This window comes from Barbus barbus (genome assembly GCF_936440315.1).
Source record: "Barbus barbus genome assembly, chromosome: 49".
Classification (NCBI taxonomy): Eukaryota; Metazoa; Chordata; class Actinopteri; order Cypriniformes; family Cyprinidae; genus Barbus; species Barbus barbus.
In genome coordinates this window covers 4,568,310-4,590,137 of record NC_136727.1, presented here as the reverse complement: position 1 = coordinate 4,590,137, position 21,828 = coordinate 4,568,310, and the positions used below count along the sequence as shown (strand labels likewise).

At 34.0% G+C, this 21,828-nt stretch overlaps 3 protein-coding genes across 8 annotated transcripts; 1 reads left to right on the top strand and 2 right to left on the bottom strand.

The window, feature by feature from the left end:
- The first annotated feature begins 18 nt into the window (after window positions 1-18).
- LOC306867774 (ranBP-type and C3HC4-type zinc finger-containing protein 1-like) lies at window positions 19-12,209 on the top strand. 2 transcript variants are annotated; one of them, XM_079413641.1, is made up of 13 exons: window positions 19-62; window positions 4,631-4,683; window positions 4,761-4,905; window positions 5,003-5,099; window positions 5,202-5,400; window positions 5,483-5,574; window positions 7,128-7,304; window positions 8,088-8,248; window positions 8,331-8,442; window positions 8,535-8,714; window positions 9,419-9,517; window positions 10,661-10,804; window positions 10,887-12,209. In XM_079413641.1, exons 2-13 carry the CDS (start codon window positions 4,647-4,649, stop codon window positions 10,965-10,967), a joined length of 1,524 nt encoding a protein of 507 aa, XP_079269767.1. In that variant the 5' UTR covers window positions 19-62; window positions 4,631-4,646; the 3' UTR covers window positions 10,968-12,209. The 2 variants fall into 2 exon arrangements, with proteins under 2 accessions (XP_079269767.1, XP_079269766.1); XM_079413640.1 differs by lacking the exon at window positions 19-62 and adding an exon at window positions 3,259-3,791 and having other exon boundaries at window positions 10,887-11,786.
- LOC306867776 (ribonuclease P protein subunit p14-like) lies at window positions 210-3,314 on the bottom strand. 2 transcript variants are annotated; one of them, XM_079413644.1, is made up of 7 exons: window positions 3,233-3,306; window positions 2,732-2,852; window positions 2,530-2,614; window positions 1,969-2,045; window positions 1,609-1,687; window positions 1,226-1,298; window positions 210-1,108 (listed from the first exon to the last, which is right to left on the bottom strand). In XM_079413644.1, exons 2-6 carry the CDS (start codon window positions 2,803-2,805, stop codon window positions 1,227-1,229), a joined length of 387 nt encoding a protein of 128 aa, XP_079269770.1. In that variant the 5' UTR covers window positions 2,806-2,852; window positions 3,233-3,306; the 3' UTR covers window positions 210-1,108; window position 1,226. The 2 variants fall into 2 exon arrangements, with proteins under 2 accessions (XP_079269770.1, XP_079269769.1); XM_079413643.1 differs by having other exon boundaries at window positions 519-1,298; window positions 3,233-3,314.
- On the bottom strand, window positions 11,690-21,484 carry LOC306867775 (TBC1 domain family member 20-like). Of its 4 annotated transcripts, none has more exons than XR_013784046.1 (9): window positions 21,139-21,484; window positions 19,458-19,643; window positions 18,395-18,475; window positions 18,109-18,295; window positions 17,048-17,149; window positions 16,711-16,852; window positions 14,178-14,350; window positions 13,556-14,100; window positions 11,690-13,046 (listed from the first exon to the last, which is right to left on the bottom strand). XR_013784046.1 is itself a non-coding variant. In XM_079413642.1 (8 exons), the coding sequence occupies exons 1-8, from the start codon at window positions 21,200-21,202 to the stop codon at window positions 13,833-13,835; spliced, it is 1,203 nt and encodes a 400-aa protein (XP_079269768.1). In that variant the 5' UTR covers window positions 21,203-21,484; the 3' UTR covers window positions 11,692-13,832. The 4 variants fall into 4 exon arrangements, 1 of the variants encoding a protein (XP_079269768.1); XR_013784047.1 differs by having other exon boundaries at window positions 11,692-12,975; XR_013784048.1 differs by having other exon boundaries at window positions 11,697-12,952.
- Between the last annotated feature and the right edge of the window lie 344 nt (window positions 21,485-21,828).

Genomic DNA, 21,828 nt, shown 5'->3' with positions numbered 1-21,828 from the left:
TTGTTAAGGGTACATCATGTGATCAGCTGGAGTAACGTGTGATTCAATGTAAACAGCACTCGGTGAGTTCTCGTTTCTGTATTTATAGTGTGATTACTTCCATATAATGTAGAAATATTAATCAGTTAAATATAAGAATATGGTTTTCAGAAATACATATCATTATTTGCACATAATGTACAAACAAAGCAGACTCAAATATTTAAAGTGTGAGAAAAATTTATATTTTTAATATATACATGTAGTTAATGTATGTGTTAGTTTTTCCAGTAACCCAAAGAGAAAGAATGAGAAAAGTTAAAGGACCGAGAACTAGGCCAAAGGTTATTTGAAAAACTTGGGTTGAAGAACCTGGAAGTTATACTGGGGAAAAGTTCAACTGATTTAGTTTGAAAGCTGACATTAGCTGATTCATGTAATTTTACTACCATTGACCTTATGATTTTTAAATAACTCTTTGAATGTATTCGAAAATTTTTGAGGTTAGACACAGCCAGTTAATGCCCACACCAAACAATGAAGTCAAAAAGCTGTTTATTTTCTCACACTATTTTTATTCAAACAGCTTCTCGGAGAACAAAAAACAAGGAATATTTAGTCTCTAAATGAGTGTTACATTTCAGAAGAACAACAATAAGCAAGAAAGAGCATTTATTTCCTGTAAGCACATAAAAATTGAACGTCAGCGTTCACTCAAATTCCTCATGATTGTTGTGCGGCATCATGACCATGACCTCTCCCTCCATGACCACTTTGTCTTTGACAGTGCAGGAAACAGAAATAAAAGCGAAGGACATTTTGATCTTTTTGACCTCTGCTTCCGCCACAACCTCCTCTCCAATGTAGAGGGGTGCCGGAAAGCGTATTTCCTGGTAGAGAAACACGCAGCCTTTGCCAGGCAACTTGGTCCCCAGAATTGCTGAGATCAGACCATTAATCAGCACTCCGTGAACAATGGGGGTCTCAAAAGAGGTTGTCTTGGCATATTCGGGGTCGAGGTGGAGAGGATTTGTGTCCCCCGTTAGCTCAGCAAAAAGTGCGACGTCTCTGGCACTGAATGTTTTGTTTAGCGAGGCCCGTTCACCCACGTAAAGCGACCTGTGCCCTACTGTGAGGGATGTAGGAACCGTCAATGCCGAGTTGACAAAATGGTATATATTTCTGCTGAAAATACTTCTTCTGAGAAAAAAAGTCATTTTTTCCAAGGTATTTTTTGTAGGCCCACCTCACAATGTCAGCTGGTCTCCAAACTGCAGCTCACGGCTATTCCCGGACAATGCTAGCAAAAACGGCGAGACCTGCAAAGATAAATAAAAAGAAAATTAGAGTTGCATTTAACACTTACGCCTGTGACATGGATTAGAAGTTCAATGGGGTTCAGTATCTAAAATTAGATAAACAGTAACCGCCCATCAGCAATCTGACGCAAATTGCAAAGTACACATAGTTTGGCTGACAGAATGCCAATGGTCACATTAAAATTGTGTCTAGTCATTCCTGGCAGATTTACAACTGAGCCACAAGCTTTTTGATGACATCTAGTGCCAACAGACTGCAACTCAGGACAAAGTAAATGTTGAATCAGCTTCAACACTGGGGAAAATGTACCTGCGTCACTCTGAATGCACATGCCTCATTCTGATATGATCCCAGTAAAGTTAACGCACTCCACAATTTCACCAGCCCGCTGAGATAAAGAAACAACAGAATATTAAGACTGAACATGATTAGACTGACAAAATGGGTTGGACAAATCCATAAGCATTTATCAATTTCATAAAAAACTGTCTGCTATGCAATTTCAAACACTAATTTCTAAAAAAAATTGCAATTAAAACGGTCCTAAACTTAAGCCCTGAGGGACACCCCAAGTTTCTCCATGTTTATAAACAGCTCTGTACCTCAAGTAAACCATGTTTAAACACTCTGGCCTAAATGTACAAGATTTGTTTTATGAGCATGTCTTACCTGTTGTACACTCTCAGTATCCCGGTCAGTTCGTTCTGATCAAACTTAAGCAAATCAAATGGAAAAGAAGCTCCAACCTGCCATACAGAAAAAAATCATTATGCACAGTCAGGAATCAGGACAAAGTCAAAACAAATTACTTAGTACAGCTCATATTATATACAACACAGAAAATGGTTTATGGACTATATTGAATATAGAAGAATTATGTTTTTTCTTTATTTTATTGTTTTTGTATCTTATATTTTATTGTTTTTCTAGTCATTTATATTTTTATTATATAAAAAGACTTGATCATTAAAATATTTCATTCAAAATTAAAATATAATTTGATTAGCCTAAACAATTTAAGTAATTTATTATTTAATATTACACAATTATTTTACATTTTGGCATCATTTATGATTAAATGAACAATTCTCAATGTATTATGCTTATCCAAAATCTATTTTTGTGACTCATAATGAAAAAAACAATTAATTGTAGCAAACAATTAAAAAATCATAACTGCATTGTTACACACTTAAATTGTAAACAAAGAGAGACAAACTATGTGCACACCTCTCCGTACAGGTCTTTAAGTCCACAGATGATCAATTGTTTGAACTGTGCATCAGTAATGAATTTGTTTCCATTTTCCAAAACTCTAAAAAAATTAAAATCCAAAGAAAAAAAATTAAGCGATTTGACCATTTTATGTGCACCATCGAAATATTGCATTAAAAATGACCAGATCAAAACTGACCTGTCTCATGACACTTACAGAGATATCTTCATATAATGGTAAACTGAAGCATTTTTGTACACATATCGCTCAAATTGTGAAGGTTCCTCCATAACTTGCAGTTTGACACTGAAATCGTTTTAGATGGTCTGCGAGTATGCTTAAATGAAGAAAGATAGATACTCATTAATTCAGATCAATTATCAGTGCTGATTACTACAAGAATATGTAAATGCATACAAAAGCTGAGTTCCACATTCAATACGAATATAGTGACCATTCAGTTACAAGATATAAGACAAAGCAACATGGTATAACCATCTGTATCATGGTGTATTCTTTACAATGGTGAATAATCAGAGTAATTCACACATTTATGGAAGCTCCATGTCTTCCAGCTCACGTGCAAGTTCGGGTATTAGCTTTTAACTCTAAAAACACTTATACTAGTTAAAGAGTCTCTATCCGCTATGTAAAGCATGCTGCATTTAAATATTAAATTAATCAACTGTTAAGTGGTCAGAAAACAGATAAACTTACAGAATTGCAGGTTGTGTTTGTCCTTTATTCACAGCATGTGCAGCGCCATGCGCCCTCTCATTCTGTCAAATCTCGCGAGAACACTTCGATAAAAGTCAATAAATGAATAAAACAACAGGGAAATTGTTCATAACGTGATGACGGACTGTATTTTTATTTTTTTAATTTTTTTCAAGACAGATTCGGCTAAAGCTAACATAATTATTGATAACTTTTTGTTAAAATACTTCGTTTTTTAGTTACGGATATTTTTTATTTTTTGGTTCATTTTTATTCTTTGTATATTCTGATCGTTTTTTTGGTTAAAACTATTATTATTATTATTATTTTATAGCATAAATTCTAGAGAATGTCTTCCGCATCTGTGTTTCTGAAGTTGCGCAATTCTCTGTTGAGACTTTACTGGCTGGGAGCTTCCTGATACACTTCATTTCACTTTTCATTTCTGTGAACTTGGCTGATTTTGAGAAGAGCAGCACGGATGTTTTGATCAACTCTGTATCGTTTAAAATACAAATACGAACACGAAGAGTGTTTTAAAACTGTTGTCCTATGGTTGGTAAGTTTATTTCCACGTGTCTTCACTGTCTCTGCTGTTGAGCTGAACGAGCGCATTTGTTTTAGTTGGTTAAGCTGGTTAACGTTGGTTGGTTACATAAAGGCTAAAAATACGTAGTATGTATGTATGTTGAGTATTTCTATTATGATTTTATTAAAACTTACATGAACAAAAAGTGCCTTGGTGAAGATGGCATCTATTTTAAACATTTCTGAGTGTAGTACCATGGTATTCTGGAATTACCTTTAAACATACCATGGTACGACCACAGTACTTTTTTAGATGGGGATTCAATATCTACAAAAAATGTTATGGTATTGCTTATGTGGTTTGGACATATACTTTAATATATATTTAGATATAATATATGTAATATATAATATATATATATATATATATATATATATATATATATATATATATATATTTTTTATTTATTTATTTATTTATTTATTATTTATAATATATTGAATACAGTAACCATTTTAACCAATTGTTGCTTGAACAATTGCTTTTGTGTGTGTGTGTGTGTGTGTGTGTGCATATACTATAATTTACTATAGTTTTGGACATTTACTATAATATAAATGTGATATTTAATATTTATTTTAATAAAATATTTGAATATATTTACGTATAGTAACTATTTAAAGCAAACCATGGTATTTTTTATACCGTAATATATATTATTTATAATAGAAAACTAATATTTACATTTAAAATGTATTTTAATGTATAAAATAAATAAATAGTTATATTAATTACATTTTCAATATTTAGTAATTTTTTAAAAACTATATTAACTATTTAAAATAATACGTTTTTTTCTCTTTTTTAAGGTTTCAAGGTTAAAGTATGGCTGCTCTAGATGCCTGTAAAAATATAAAAGAAGGTGAGTGTTAGCAAATGTATTATACAATAAATACATATAATAAGACCCATGTTAACATCACATCTTTGCTGTCTCAGCGGAGGATGCAGCTCAAATGCTGAGTGATGCCATCAACTCAAGAGACAAAGATGATGCGACCAAATACCTGAATCAACTTTTGGATCTGAACCTCCCAGTGTGTGTCAAAATAAATCCTGAAGCGTACTCTAATGACAGCATCAGGTATGCTGTCGGACTGGTTCTTTTGTGGTGAGGAACACTTGTTGCTGGGGATCTGTAACTATACGTGATGGATTTGTTTTGTTTTGAATGATGGCAGGTTGAGAGTAGGAGTGGCGGACGCTGCATCAGATGCCCACATCCCAATAACAGTGATGGTACCAGTTTACTTGACAATCTCAGAGCTGAAAGAAAAGGTAAATAGTGTTCTCGATGGACCTGAGAAGAATATTCTTGTTTGAAACCGAAACCCAAAATTACAGTTTAACTTGTGTCCTTATTCATAATTTGTTTTTCAGATCAATCGTGACTATGATTTCCACCCGACCCTCCAGCGTTGGGTGATCGGGAAGCGTCTCGCCCAGGACAGAGAAACCTTGTATCATTACGGGGTCAGAGACCACGACGATTCGGCCTTCCTCTTCATCCTCTCTGCCCAGGCCGCTAATCTGACCCGCGAACAAGAGAGAAAAGAGAAAGAAGACAGACGGATTGATGGTACCTGGTCTATATTTATGCTAAAAAAACAGCTTGTATATTATATAGGAGTTTACTGAACCGTGTTTCTTTCTTAATGAAGATATAATCGGGATCATTGATCGTCCACCTAATCAGCCACCAGAGCTCATCGCCAGAGGAGCCAATCGCCCTCCTCTACCCCCCAAACCTCAGGTCTGTCTGTCGTTCTGTCAATTATTCTGTAGCTCCATCGTTCAATCTGTTGTTCTATTTGTCTCTATATCTATATATCTGTCATTCTATCCATCATTTGTCATTTATCTGTTGCTCTATCTATGGTTCTGGCACTCTTATCTGTCACTGTATCGTTCACTATATGGCACTCTATCGTTCTTTCTGTCACTCCATCATTCTATTTGTTGCTCTATCGTTCTGTTGTTATGCCTTTAGCTCTAGCTAAATCACTTTACTATATAGTCAATTTATCTATAATTCTGTCTATAGCTCTATCTGTCATTCTATTGCTCTATATAGGTTTCTATCACTTTATCTGTCACTTAATGTATTGTTCTGTCGCTCTAGCTATCATTCTATCTGTAGCTCCATTTATCATTCTATCTGTCTGTCTATCATCTACCTATCTATTGTGGGTCTGTCTACTGTCGGTCTATCTATCATCTATCTGTCTATATCTATCTCCGTCTGTCTGTCTGTCTATATCTATCTCCGTCTGTCTGTCTGTCTATATCTATCTCCGTCTGTCTGTCTGTCTGTCTATCTATATCTATCTCCGTCTGTCTGTCTGTCTGTCTGTCTGTCTGTCTGTCTGTCTGTCTCTATCTATCTCCGTCTGTCTGTCTGTCTGTCTATCTATATCTATCTCCGTCTGTCTGTCTGTCTGTCTGTCTCTATCTATCTCCGTCTGTCTGTCTGTCTGTCTGTCTGTCTGTCTATATCTATCTCCGTCTGTCTGTCTGTCTGTCTGTCTATATCTATCTCCGTCTGTCTGTCTGTCTGTCTATCTATATCTATCTCCGTCTGTCTGTCTGTCTGTCTCTATCTATCTCCGTCTGTCTGTCTGTCTGTCTGTCTATCTATATCTATCTCCGTCTGTCTGTCTATCTATATCTATCTCCGTCTGTCTGTCTGTCTATCTATATCTATCTCCGTCTGTCTGTCTATCTATATCTATCTCCGTCTGTCTGTCTGTCTGTCTGTCTATCTATATCTATCTCCGTCTGTCTGTCTGTCTGTCTGTCTGTCTGTCTGTCTCTATCTATCTCCGTCTGTCTGTCTGTCTGTCTATCTATATCTATCTCCGTCTGTCTGTCTGTCTGTCTGTCTCTATCTATCTCCGTCTGTCTGTCTGTCTGTCTGTCTGTCTGTCTATATCTATCTCCGTCTGTCTGTCTGTCTGTCTGTCTGTCTATATCTATCTCCGTCTGTCTGTCTGTCTGTCTGTCTATCTATATCTATCTCCGTCTGTCTGTCTGTCTGTCTCTATCTATCTCCGTCTGTCTGTCTGTCTGTCTGTCTATCTATATCTATCTCCGTCTGTCTGTCTGTCTGTCTGTCTATCTATATCTATCTCCGTCTGTCTGTCTGTCTGTCTCTATCTATCTCCGTCTGTCTGTCTGTCTGTCTGTCTATCTATATCTATCTCCGTCTGTCTGTCTGTCTGTCTGTCTATCTATATCTATCTCCGTCTGTCTGTCTGTCTGTCTGTCTATCTAGCATAATTCTAATAATTTTATTTGTTTTTTTAGCCAGTTGGTTGGTCATGTCCTGGCTGTACGTTTCTGAATAAACCGACACGTCCAGGATGTGAGATATGCAGCACAGCGAGACCTGACAACTATAAAGTGCCTGACATATACCAGCTGGACGAGGTAGAAACCAGGAGACTCCAGCAAGAGGAACTCGCCAGCCTGCTGTACGAGCAGGTTAGCTGAAGAGACACAACATACTGGACTACAATGAACTGTTATATTGGACCGTGGGATGAAAACCGCTCAAAAGGTTTACATCCGTGGAACAAACTGTGGAAATACCTAACGTTATGCCTGCATCAACAAAGCTTTACTGTTTAAAAAGATGAATGGAAAGTGAAAATGGGGAACTTTTAGAGTCTTCATATGGATGTACTTTGCAGCAAAAAAGTTTCTATTTTGTTGTTCACTGACCAAGTAAACAAAAATGAATGTTTTAATCCGTGAAGCCAACCTTAATTCATTTTATGTATGAATAAAAAAAAAAAAAATCCAAATGAGGATTGCTTTTTTTTCTTTTTGGTGGAATGTGGATCTTAAAGGATCCTGTTGAGAATTTTGAGAAAAATCTAGATCTTTTTGGTTCCCAATTAATCATTGGTTATATCTACGATAAAATATGATAAAATGCTATATTAAATGAATTATAATTATATCATTATTATTAATAATATTAATAGTTAGAGAATAATTAATTGTAATTAAAGACTTTTTAGTAATTATTAGTTAATCTTTCTAAAATAATTTTTATTTTTTATTTTTACAGTCCTATTAGATATTGTGTAATTTATAAATGGTATACATGATATATGATATAAATTAAATAAATTGCAGAAGATTTGTTTTTGTTTTTTTTACCTTTTTTACAACAGTGGCTTTTCCTGTTTTGAACTAGTAATACTGCATTTAAAAAACCCAGAAATATAATTTATGTGGCCTGTCCGTTTATTTATGTAGTCTGTGAAGGATGAACGGCAGAGGAATTTCCAAGAACTCCTGGAAACGGATTCCCGCAGTCTGGTGGGGAATGTGGATGAGCTGGATTGCGCCATCTGCTTTTGCACCATTATGCCAGGAGAGGGTGCCGTGCTGAGAGAGTGCCTGCATAGCTTCTGCAGGTGCTGTGAGACTGTTTATCAGTTACTATAAACAGAAAGTTCCACTAAAACACACTGAAATGCAACTTTGTATATCCTACAGGGAATGTTTGAAGGCAACGGTTCTGAACTGCACGGATCCCGAGGTGGCTTGTCCTTATAGAGACAATGCTTATTCCTGTAACTGCAAACTTCAAGATAGAGAAATCAGATCAGTAAGATCAAAATTCTGTATTATTTAACCTTGAATTATTGCGTTTACCTGTTGACTTAATAAAACACACCAAACCTTACTGTTTTCAAATAGCTTCTCTCTCAGGACGAGTACCAGAAGTTTCTAGAACTGAGGCTGAACATCGCAGAATCCCGCAGTGAGAACAGTTTCCACTGTAAGACGCCCGACTGCGCCGGCTGGTGCATCTTCGAAGATGACGTGAACGAATTCACATGTGACATCTGCAACGAGACCAACTGCCTCCTCTGCAAGGTGAACACAAAGTTTGTTTGTGTTTAGTTAAAGGGATAGTTCACCCAAAAATGAAAATTCTGTCATTAATTACTCACCCTCATGTCGTTCCAAACCCGTAAGACACTTCGGAACACAAGTTAAGATATTTTTGATGAAATCCAAGAGCTCTCTGACCCTCCATAGACAGCAAGTATCCTACCATGATCAAGGTCCAGAAACGTAGCAAGGACATCAGTAAAATAGTCCATGTGACATCAGTGGTTCAACTGTATGCATGTGCGTGTTAACGTAAGCAGCAGCAGCATGCGCATGCGTTGTTTATGAAGCGGAAGCAAGCGCATACGTCGATAATCTCTCCATAATGGCAGCACGCCACAGCATAAGGGATGAGGAGGAGAACATTTTTCGTTATTTTTGTTTTCTTTGCGCACAAAAACTATTCTCGTAGCTTCGTAAAATGGAGTATTTTACCGATGTCCTTTCTACGTTTCTGGATCTTGAACGTGGTAGCAACGTTGCTGTCTATGGGGGGTCTGAGAGCTCTCGGATTGAATCAAAAATATCTTAATTTGTGTTCCGAAGATGAACGAAGGTCTTGCGGGTTTGGAACGACACGAGGGTGAGTAATTAATGACAGAATTTTCATTTTTGGGAGAACTATCCCTTTAACGTCTAGTTTTGAAGTGCATGTAATGGTGACCTAAAGGACTGTACATGTGCAGGCTATTCACAAGGGAATGAACTGCAAGGAGTACCAGGATGACCTTCGTATTCGAGCGCAAAACGACGACGCAGCCCGACAGACCACGCAGATGCTGGATGTAAGTGAAAATTGAATTAGTTAACTTTTTTAGTTATTATTTGAAGTTATTGCAGTTGTGAAACATTACCCACTAGGGATGGGAATTGTAAAGAATTTCCTGACCGGTATTTCAGTTTTTAACAGTTCAACTAACAAATAAAGTAAATGTAATTGCATTGCGAAAACTGAGACCATTATAATAATAAGTCATTTTGGACTACACTGGTTGTGCTGAATGCATTTGATCGACTAAAAAGAGCCGATTCATAAGAGTCATTTGTTTAGTAATAAATAATTTAATTCATGGTTCGTAAGAGTCATTTGGTAGAGGAATCAGACTAACACTAACTATGTTTCATCACCCTGTTTTAATGTGCATTTTGAAGTATCGCATCAGAAATGAGAGATGGAAACGCCAAATTTCGAATAAAAATCCCTTAAATAGAAAAAACTTTTTTACGCTCGCTTGATGTGGTTTTTGACTTGTGTGAAAAGGGGTTAATGCGAATAATGGAAGATGGAAACGCATTTGCCGAAAAAATTCCTCCATGCGCATCAAAAAAAGTCATGTGATGGAAAAACCTGACTAACCAGTGGGAGGATCTCGTTCCACAGCAACTGAAATGTTGTTGTGGTCATTCTTAAAATGACTGAGCAAAGAATTTCTGTGTAAGAGCCAGTTTATTAGGAAGTTCTCTTTGACTCATTGGATGGAAATTTGGCTTGTTCGCAAATGTTTTATGCGATATTCCAAAGTTAAATTCGCAACTTTGGGTGGAAACCCAGCTACTGATCTAGCTATGTATGTGTTTGATCGACTACAAAGAGACGATTCATTAGAGAAGTTTTTTCTTTGCGAATCAGACAACAGTATGTTCGATTCACTAAAACAGTCGGATTCAAAAGAGTCACTTGTTCGGGAATCATACCACATTGGTCAGAATGTATGTGTCTGATTCACTAAAAAGATAAGATTCTTAAAAGTCGTTGTGTGGGAATCAGGCTACACTTTTTGCACTTTATGTCTGATTCCCTACAAATAAATCATTCCTAAAATTAATTGGTTCGGGAATCAAACTTCACTGGTTGTGCTTTGTTTTCAATCCACTAACAAGAAGCAACATTAAAACATTTGTTACCAATTGACCGGTTTCCCTTCCAGCAACTCCTGATGAACGGAGAGGCGATGAACTGTCCCAAATGTCAAGTGATCGTCCAGAAGAAGGACGGCTGTGACTGGATCTGCTGTCTGATGTGTAAGACCGAGATTTGCTGGGTGACCAAACAAGCCCGATGGGGACCTCAGGTCAGACAAAACTACATAAATCATTTGTTTAGTGATTCACAAACATCAGATGGCTAACCTGGACCTGGTTTTGGCTCCTCAGGGTGCTGGAGACACATCAGGTGGTTGCAGATGTCGAGTCAATGGAGTCCTCTGCCATCCACGCTGCCAGAACTGCCACTGAACACCGGCGACATCGCTGAATGCTGCTGATTCAACAAACAAAAACCTGCGCTACAGCAAAAAAAACACAATGCTCCTTAAAATAATCCAGGTGGGGCTGATGTGCAGCATACAGATTGCGATTATGGCTTTAATATGTTCATTAAGTCTAGTCATATCACTGGCACATTAATCCAGATGTCTGTATTTAATTGAAATGTTCTATGACTAAATGTTTACAAAATTTTATGGGATTGTATAAACTGATGAAAAAGTGTAAATTTTAAAATATACATGAAACGTCTTAAATCACTACCATTTTTTGGCAAACTGATGCTCTGGGACTTTGTGCAATGATATTGTAAGAGGAAAGCATTATTGTAATCAAATCTTGATCTCTTAAGGCAATTTTTGTTTAGAATCCAAAGATTTTTTTGTTGTAGGATCATATCAAAATATGCAATATGAAGAAAACAACATATTCAAGATTCATTTAAATGCTGAAAAATGCAATAGATTGTACTCAAATTAGTAGCTGCCCCTTTTATGATGCATCAAAAAATGCTTAATTATAATAGAATATATCAAATATGAAAAATCTTCCAATATTTTCAGTATGTTGTTGACAATATTTTATGATTCAATAAAGCTGGCATACAAAAATGGAGCTAATGCTAATTATTTTATATAAATACAATTAATAAATCACCTTTAAACTCCTCGATGTAAATAATTCACATAAAAGCCAGAATTTATCTTTTATTTAAACATATTTAGCAACATGGTCAAATGTGACACATTAACTTGAGTGAACCAGAGACAACTTATGACAATCTCTCAAAGTGCAAAAATAAGCAAGAAGCATGTTCTTTAGTGCAAAATTAATGCAAAATAAAAGCATAAACAGTAGTACTGTGTGGATGGCAGCGTGTTATTTCACCAAATCGTGATTCAAGAATGCTTTCAGTGTTAGAATCCTGGAAAATATCCACTTGAATGTTACTCAAAGCTTAGAAGATTATGTTTAATGGAAACCATCAGCATTTAAACAACAAAAAACAATGTGCCATGATTCAACATCGAATTAGAGAAACTACCTAATTCACCGTTTACACACTCCAGAATCAAGAAATCTCACGTTAGTTGATCAGCTGAAGTTATTCCAAAGTGGTTTCGATTCCAGCTGAGATTTGTGAAAACTGCACATTATGTACTAAGATCGGCACTTATCACAAAAATACTGTAATTAAGGTGATTCGGAGAGAAAAAAAAAACAGAAATGTAGTGAAAAAATAACCTCAAAAAACATTAACATACAAATTATGAACATAATAAAAAGACGGTTCGTTAACTGCTTTCGTAAATATTTTCTTTCCTAACTTTACATACACTTAAATAAGATTCCTGCCCAATTCTACAAACAAGGGCTCGGAAAATATTTTAGTCTCGTTATATTAGGGATTTTTAATTTTAGCAAAGTACATGCCGTCTCAAACATGAAGTTGAGCAAATTTATGAATAAATTTCTAAAAAAAGCTCTTGTAAAATTGTTGCTTTTGAGTGAAAATTGACAAGATAGTTATTTTGAATGGTTGTTTTTGTACGTGAATTTCAAACATAAATTGTCGCAAAAAGGAAAAAGCTTTACGAAGGATTTTTGTATGAGCGCACTTGCGCAAACTATTGAGTTTGGTTTGACAATTTATGGAAAAAATGTTTTTCAAACATTGTACATAAATGTTTCAAAACAAGAACTTTAAACTTATGTACATAGTTCACAAAAACATTCTTATGTAAACTATTTGCATTCAGTTTGAATTTCAAAACTAAAATTCTAACTATCGATACTAAATTGTTGCATTCAATTTAGTGTGACAGTTTAGATAATTGTATTATGAGCAGAGTACATACTAAATGGTTGATATTAATTCAGTGTGACATAAAACTGTTAAACAAATAATACACATGAATTCTGAAAGAAATAGTTCCCCCCAAAATGAAAATTTGCTGAAATTTTACTCACCCTCAGGCTGTTCAAGATGTAGATGAGTTTGTTTCTTCATCAGAACACATTTGGAGAAATTTAGCATTATATCACTTGCTCACCAATGTATCCTCTGGAGTGGATGGGTGCCGTCAGAATAAGAGTCCAAACAGCTGATAAATACATCTCAATAATCCACAACATTTTTTAATTTTAAAACATAGCTTCTGACCAAAATATGAGTCCATGATTTAAATAGACCTGAGAGTCCATATTTCTCTCCTGATTCAGATAACAAAACTTTTTCAATATTTCGGATAGACGGCTCCTTAGTTAAAAACATCTAATGATTTGTTTCTTACGAACACACAGCTTTTCACTTCACAAGACATTAATAGACTGTGAATTAGTTGTGGATTATTACGTTTTTATCAGCTGTTTGGAGTCTCATTCTGACGGCACCCATTCACTTCAATGGATCCATTGGTGAGCAAGTGATGTAATTTTCTCCAAATCTGTTCTGATGACGATACAAACTCATCTACATCTTGGACAGCCTGAGGGTGAGTAAAATTTCAATCTCATCTTTGTGTGAAAGAGAAAAATAATGTTACACAGAAATTTGCTCAGATCGTGTTTCATTGATGAGACGTGGGGTGCACATACCTCCACAGTACATCCAGGAAACACCTTCATCGTCTACTGAAGGAAGAGGTATACTTTGCTAAATATCCGCGCCTCATTCAATGGGAAAAAAAAATCTTGTTTAATTACAGTAACTATCTACACAATATTTTATTTATAAGTCTGACACGTATAAATTGTTAAAGAAAAAAAAAGGTAAAATAACAATTTTCAGTCCTCAAATAACTCCTCAAAACGGGATGCTGTGGTTTGGCTCCTTCACGGGAAGAAGTCTAGTTTCGGAGCCCATTCCAGGGCAGAGTTTACCACGGCTAAAGCAGCGGCCCCCAGCGCCACAGTCAATCCCATGACCGCCAGACGCATGAAGCGGCGCGCTGTGGGCTGCACGACTGCTACGCCTCCTCGCTGTGCCTCCAGTGTGCGCTGCTGTTGCTGCTGCAGCTCTTTCCGTCTCTGCCGGAGCACTGTGTCCGGACGCTGCTGCGTCGACGCCAGCTCGAAGTCTTTGAAGGTGGAGACGGCCGTCCTGGACAAAAAAAGACAGTGGTTTGTGGGGCATGTTTGTTGTGAGGGAAACATTCCAAGCGAGGGAGATAAGCTTACAGCTGATTGCGCTCTCTGGCCAGCTCAGACGGGGGGAACTGGACGAACAGGTCTCCGGCGCGGCTGATCAGCGTCTCGTACGGCAGGTCCTCTGGGATGCGGGACAGGAGATGGTGCATCATGGCCATATCACACTCACAGTCCAACACCTCCTCCTCTCGATGCAACACGATCTGAAAAGAGAGAAAATGACGCTTGGTTTGAAATGGAGTCAGAGTGCACTTGAGCATTTGGATTTCTACTGAATCTTATAATGTATACTGATCATGTAAAATCTCTCAATTTTATTTATCCGTAGTCTAATGTGAAAATCTCACTGTCAAGTAATTTTAAACATTTTCAAACTGATTTTTCATGGTAGTATTAACCCTTAAATGCATGAATGTTTCGCCAATCATTATTACATATTCGGGTCTTTAGTGACCCGGACCTATATATCCAGCACGGATGGATCTCTAACTGCTGCAATAGTAAAAAACTCTTGATATTTTAAGAACAATTACAGAATAATTAAATATTTCGTCACCTTTTGAAACTTAAAAAGGTTTAATTTGAGCAGATGATTTTAGCAGAGCGCACTTCTACAGTACATCCAGCATCTGCCTCTTATTCGTGAACTCAGCCATATTCTCAAAACGATCGTTTTCAATGACTTCATATTCAATATTTTGATCACTGGTAGCTTATTCTCCACATCCACCATCAAATGACAGTAGCATTTATATTTCATTGCGTATAGTAATTGCTTTGCAGTAAAACCAGTTCAATTTGTGCTGATGATATTAGTTTGTTTTATGCCTGAGGTAATTATGAGTCATCATTGTGTATCAAACAGTACCACCTCGAGGAAAAAAAGATGCATTGCACATATTGAGTCATCAGATATGTAAATATAGTTGCTTGGAAAAAAATACTTACACATTTACATACCTCGGGTCTCTAGCAACCCTATACACTTTTTACAAAAAATTAATCAGAAAACAGGCACTCTTTTATATTTTTATATTGTTTATAATGAATAGATTGAGGAATCCTAAGAAAGTTGATGAACTATTATACTACTATTATGTAACTACTAACAAATTTGTATTTACAATCTACTTTACAATTAAATATAATCTAAATGTATGCTACTACTAGAAAATATTGAATGAGAATAAGATTTTTGCATTATGGGAATTAATGAAAATTTAAAATGATTAAATAATATTTAATTTATTTTATGTAAATTAGATTTTTATTATGATACAGACAATGATATTTTTAAATACCAAATAATGCCTAATTTTGTTACTATAAAAACAATAAGGTTTTTTCCATTACGGTAATGATTTAAAAAAAAAAACATTTAAATGATATATTGATTTTTCTTACGTAATGGCAATGATTTAATATTACAATGAATATATTTTTGTATTAATTACAATTTTTTGCATTATGGTAATGATTCTTAAAAATATTAAATAATAGCTTATGTTAAGTTAATAATTTTTGTGCATTATGAGACTGATGATTTTTTTAATATTAAATAATATTTCATTATGTTACTCTATTGACAATGGGGTTTTTTTTGCATTACGGGAATAACATTAATTGTTTAAATATAAAATAATATGATGTTTTTGTTATGGTAATGATGATTAAATAATATTTTATGTTACCTAAAGATAATGATTTTTTTGGATTATAATAATATTAATGATTTAAAAAAAGATTAAAATCATCTCACTTCATCCTACGGTAATAACAGTGAGTTTTTTTGCATTATGGTAATGGCATTTAAAACAAATATTAAATAATATCTCACTTCATGTTACAGAAAAAGCAATGTGATTCTTTACATTATAGTAACGACAATAACATTTAAAAAAAATAATAATAATATCTCACTGTATTTTATAGTAATAATTCTATAGTAACAATTTTTTTGCATTATAACAATGATTTTTTTAAATACTATATAATATTTTTTGTTTACTGTAATGACAATGAGATTTTATTGCAGTATAGTAAATTTTAATTTTTTTTAAATATTGAATATCTCAATTCAGGTCATCTCACTTGCTACGGTAATAAGTTTTTTTGCATTATGTTTGCTTTTAAAATTTTAAAAACAACATCTCATTTTACAATGAGATTTTTAAAAAATATTAAACCAAATTCTTAATGATCCTAAACTGGGTTGTTGAAGTTTCTTTATGCAAAATATAATTTCTTAATTTGTTTTTTTTGATTTTGTGGAATTCACTCTATATAAAGCGATTAGTATTTAGTCCCTGACCTACTTCTTGTCAAACATTAAAACCCCAGGTTAATGAAGACTGCAGATGGCAGAACACAGTACTTTACTGTTCAAAAGACAAATATTCTCGACATGACAGATTCTGTCAATTATTTATTCAGACGGAACAACAGCCTGATTCACGCCTAAAAATAGCTGCAGTGAAACTGCTGACCCACTTCTGCTGAACATCAGAAACCAGAGACTCAAAGCTTCAGAAGATGGTTTAGATGAAGACAAACGGAAACGTACCACAGCAGCAAAGTAGATGGGCATGAGGGGATGGCAGGCCAGGAAGAAGTCGTATAACCGAACCACATGACGGAAATCTGACAGCACGTGTCCGAACCAGGTGATGAGCCAGCTGAGGGCGAAAATAGTGCCGACTTCAGCTCTGCAGACAAAATAAAGACATTTATCTAAAACTATACAAGCCAGTAAAGAACACTGGGCATCTTTCTTTCAGGAGATGCTGTTAAAGTTACATAATGATGAATTATTAAAAAAAACAATCAAACCATTGTGCTTCAACACACAGACAAATATACAAGCCAAACAAAGAAATCAAACAAAACGGGCGTCTACTCACTGCTGCATGAAGTCGTACACTTCAGGGTTGACTCTCTCGATTATGGGCATCAGGTAGTTCAGGATGTGTTTGGTGTTGTCCATAGTGGGGTCCATAAAGTCCCTGTAATGCAGGTAAGATGGATGAAAAATATCAGCTAGATATTTCAGAGGCGATGATTTGTCCTGTCTAGAATAACTGAAGAATTTTTCCCCCATTTATTTTCAGAATAAATGCAGAATAAATGCCCATACAAGCAATATATAAATAAAACATGTATAAATATTTTAAAATGTAAATATAATTTAAAATATATTAATTACCATTTAATAATAATATCAGTGTATTTTTACAGTGATGAGATTTTCTTATTTCAAACATAAATGAAAGAGGTAATGAATATAATTAAATTATATTTAATAGATTGTTTGTACATTAAATTGAATAATAATTAAATAATAATAATAATGATTTTTCAAATTACAATAGATTTTGTTGAAGGTAACTGTGCTTTATTATCTTGAAATATTGGTTTTAAAATTTAAACAATACTGAATATTATTAAATTGTATCTAATACATTATATGCAGATTACACTTATTAATAATTAAATAATAATAATAACACATTTTTGGAGTACAGTGGATTAGATTTTTTGTTGAAGTAATTGTGCTTAAATATCTTATAATGATTATAATAATGAATAAAAGTAAATTATATTGAATAAATTATATGCTGATTATATTTAATAATAATTTTATTTCACATTACAGTGATGAGATTTTTTTCTTGGAAATAACTGCACTTCATTATCGTAAAGAAATAAATGATGTATAAATATAAAAAAAAATTATAATGTTAAATTTACATAATATTAATTATATGTAAATTATATATACAAATATTAAAAGAACAGTACTAATGTTAATAATATATATTTTTAATATTACAGTAATATTAAGAATTAAAAATAATAATAAATAAATAAAATAAAAAGGTATAAATAAATCTTTTTTTGTCTGTGTTTTTGGTCAAGTGTCCAGACACATCGTAGCCATGTTTGTTGTCTGCTGCTGGCCCACCTGAGATGGTGAGTGGAGAGTTTCTCCACCAGGGCAGTGGCCAGTCGTTCCCCCAACACCAGCAGGAAGGTCACCACGATGTCATGGTAACCCTGATAGTAGTGCAGCTGTGGGTTTTTGACGAGCACCCGCAGGATAATATCGATCAGCTCCTCCTGAAGGCCTTCCCGCTGCTCGTCTGGCATCCCTGCGTTCATTAATCACAGCAAACAAACAGAGAGCAGCTTAGACACGGCACACAGACCAGCTGAAGATCGGAGGAAGCAGCGGAGATGGTTCTGCTCACCTGGAGGGAAGCGTCTGAGGGATCTCTGAACATCTAGAAGCACTTGGTTGAAGTCCTTGTTATCGTCTCGATCGACCGGCTCTGGGAATAAAACTAGATTTACATCTACAGTGCATAGGTATGTTATTTTTCAGCATAAATTAAAGTACATATACTAAATATGTAAATAAAAGATATACGATATTTTATGTAAATAATAAATAATATAATTAAAGAACATTTGATTATATGTATTATATATTATTAATTGATAAAACATTTATAACGTTACAATAATGGGAATGAGATTTTTGTTGAAGGTAATTGCAATTATGTATAACATGTATAAATAATAATAAATTATATTTAATGAATTATTCATAGGTTAAATGTAATAATAATTGCATAATTATTTTTATTATATTTTCCAATGAAGAAAATGCGATTTTCTGTTGAATTTATATTTAATAAATTATATGGAGATTATATATTTTTTTTTTTAATTATATTGTTTACATTACAATGATGAAAAATACTTTTTGTTCAAAGTAACTGATTATATAAATATTAAATAACAAAATTAAATTCTATTAATAAATCATTTGCATTTGTATTATATTCAATAATAATAATAATAATATTACATTTTTCACATTTCAGTGATAAGAATGAGGATGTTTTGTGTGAGGCAACTGCACTTGGTTATCTAAAACATAAATAAAAGATGTATAAATCTTTAAAAAATTACTTAAATTACAAGTACATTATATTTAATAATTAAATACAAGTATTTTTTTCACATTATAATAATGAAAATGAGATTTATTTAAATATTTTTCTTGTTGAAGGTAACTGTGCTTGATTACCTTGAACATGAATAAAAGATGTTAAAATATTTAAAAAAGTCAATCATATTTAATGTAATTAATCATATTTAATAAATTATACAAAGACTATTTAATAAGTAAATACTACTTTTCACATTGCAGTGATGAGTATGAGACTTTTTGTTGTAGGAAACTGCATAAAATGATATTTATTTATTTATTCTCCAGAAAGTGAACTTTGATTTGATCGCTCTTACCTAATTGCTCAGGTATATTTTCTACCGACACGTTGAGCAGTCTGGGCCACACCTGGCGGCGGATCTCGTCGCTCAGCAGACCTCCTTCACTGATGGCCATGCGTCTCAGAGCTGCCACATCCACGGGCATCGTGTTCAGCGCCTGCGAGATCTCCACCATCTTCCTCTTCCGTCTGGACTCAGCATCTGACAACATGATGAGCGCGGTCAGCACCTGAACACTGAGCTATCACGGGCTACATGTGCTTCAGCAGAAACGTTCGCTGGAAATGGAGAAGTTGACTAAGATCTTTCACCCTTCCTCTTCATTTGCGCAAGTGTTTCTGTCAAAACATCTGTTCCCAGAGGAACAGCACGTTTAAAAGACTTGATATTGTTTTGAAACTGAACTATTTTTGTCTGGCACACAAAATACAGTAACGTCCCAAACATCTGGCGCAGTTTGTGTTAATACTGTAACAGATATACAGTATATAATGAGTGCACAGATATTTTATGCACAATAAATCCTTCAATGTTATGAATAGTGTTTAAAATATGAAATGAGACACCTTTAAATGCGAATATAGGCCTAATTCACAGGACACTCCCACAGAAATAATTAAAGGATTATGAGGCAGAAATTAATTATTCTCACACCCAGGGAAAAAAAAAGTGTGAGATTTGATATATATATATATATATATATATATATATATATATATATATATATATATATGTTATTTTTTTACATTTATCTATCTACCCAAACAGAAAGATATTAATTTATATACATTATTTTTCATTTAAATACATTTATTTTATTTATTTCTAAAATCCCAATTTCAGACCGTATAACTAAATTAAATGTGATTATATAAATCTATATATATATATATATATATACAGACATAAATTACACATAATACATACACACATGCATATATATCCATACACAGATTACATATTATACATAGCTAGATAGATTAATCTAAAAAATATTTTAAGTATTGTATAAATCTAAATCTACATAAATATATAGTTATATAAATTATACATATGCATGTATATGTAGACCAATAAATATAGTTATTATATATTATATATTTATAGCAAAACAGGTATTTATTTATTAAATTACTAATTTATTAATTTACATGCATAATTGTTTTATTTATATACATTTATCCATTTCTAAAATCCCCAAAATAAATAATACCGTGTGTGTTTTTAAATACACTGTAAATATTCTTAGATTTATCTATCCAGCTAAAAACTATATATATATATTATATATATATATATATCAGCATGTTTATGTGGACACATTTACATAACTTATATATCTATATATTTATATACACATATAATATTCGTAGATTTATCTAACAGTAAACAAATAAATATTGTGTATATATATATATATACACACACGTAATCTGTCTATACATTCATATAGATTTGTATAATACTGTAAATATTACTATGTTTAAATTTAGTCTATCTTGACCATTTTTCTTATGTCTTCTTTTTATATCTATTTATATGTAGCACAAATAAAAAAAAAAAACCTTACTTCAAATCACAAAGCATTGATCAAAGCTGTAATATTTAATCGTGCATTCACTTATCGAGCGTAAAAGTGAAGCAGTAAAATCTCCCATCGTTATATCATAAATGAACACAGTTCAATAAAACACACCTTGTTTTCCGAGTCCATTGAGCGAGGAAGACGCTCCGACGCTCCGGGACTTCTTCAGATTCATCCTGTCGCTTTCAGCAGCTTCAGGTCCAGCTACATCTCTCTCTGAACAGCTGATGGGCTTCTACTTTAGCCTGACTGCTAAAGGCCCCATCTTCTCCTTCAGGCCCGCGTTAGCTGGATAAACAACTGTCTCTCCGGTCTGTGTCACTCATGTCAAGGGGTTTACATCAGTGAGCTCCGCCGAACCGAAGCGGCGTCTCTGCGCATCTTTTGTGTCATTTCATGAGAAGCGCTTCAGAAGCTCCAGCTGTAGTATCCTCTGGGTCGATGTTTACGTGTGAGTGAAGGATTCTGGGAGTTGTAGTTTCATTTAGCTCACGTGTAGGCAGAAACCCTTCAAAATAAAGGTTAAAAAATAAAAACATAAAAGTATTAAAAATAAACAGACACGAAATATAAACACATTATATATATATATATAAAAAAAAATGTGTTGTGTGCTCCCTTAGAAATTGTCTGTTGCACTATTGTGTTACACACAAAACACAAAAATACATTTCAGCTATGTACACATTTTGTGATTAAAATAAATAAAATGAATAGATAGTTTCAGTCAGTCAGTTGTTATCGCTCTGTGATATAAAATAGATATTTTTCCTAATCTAACTTTTATTTTGAAATGCCGTT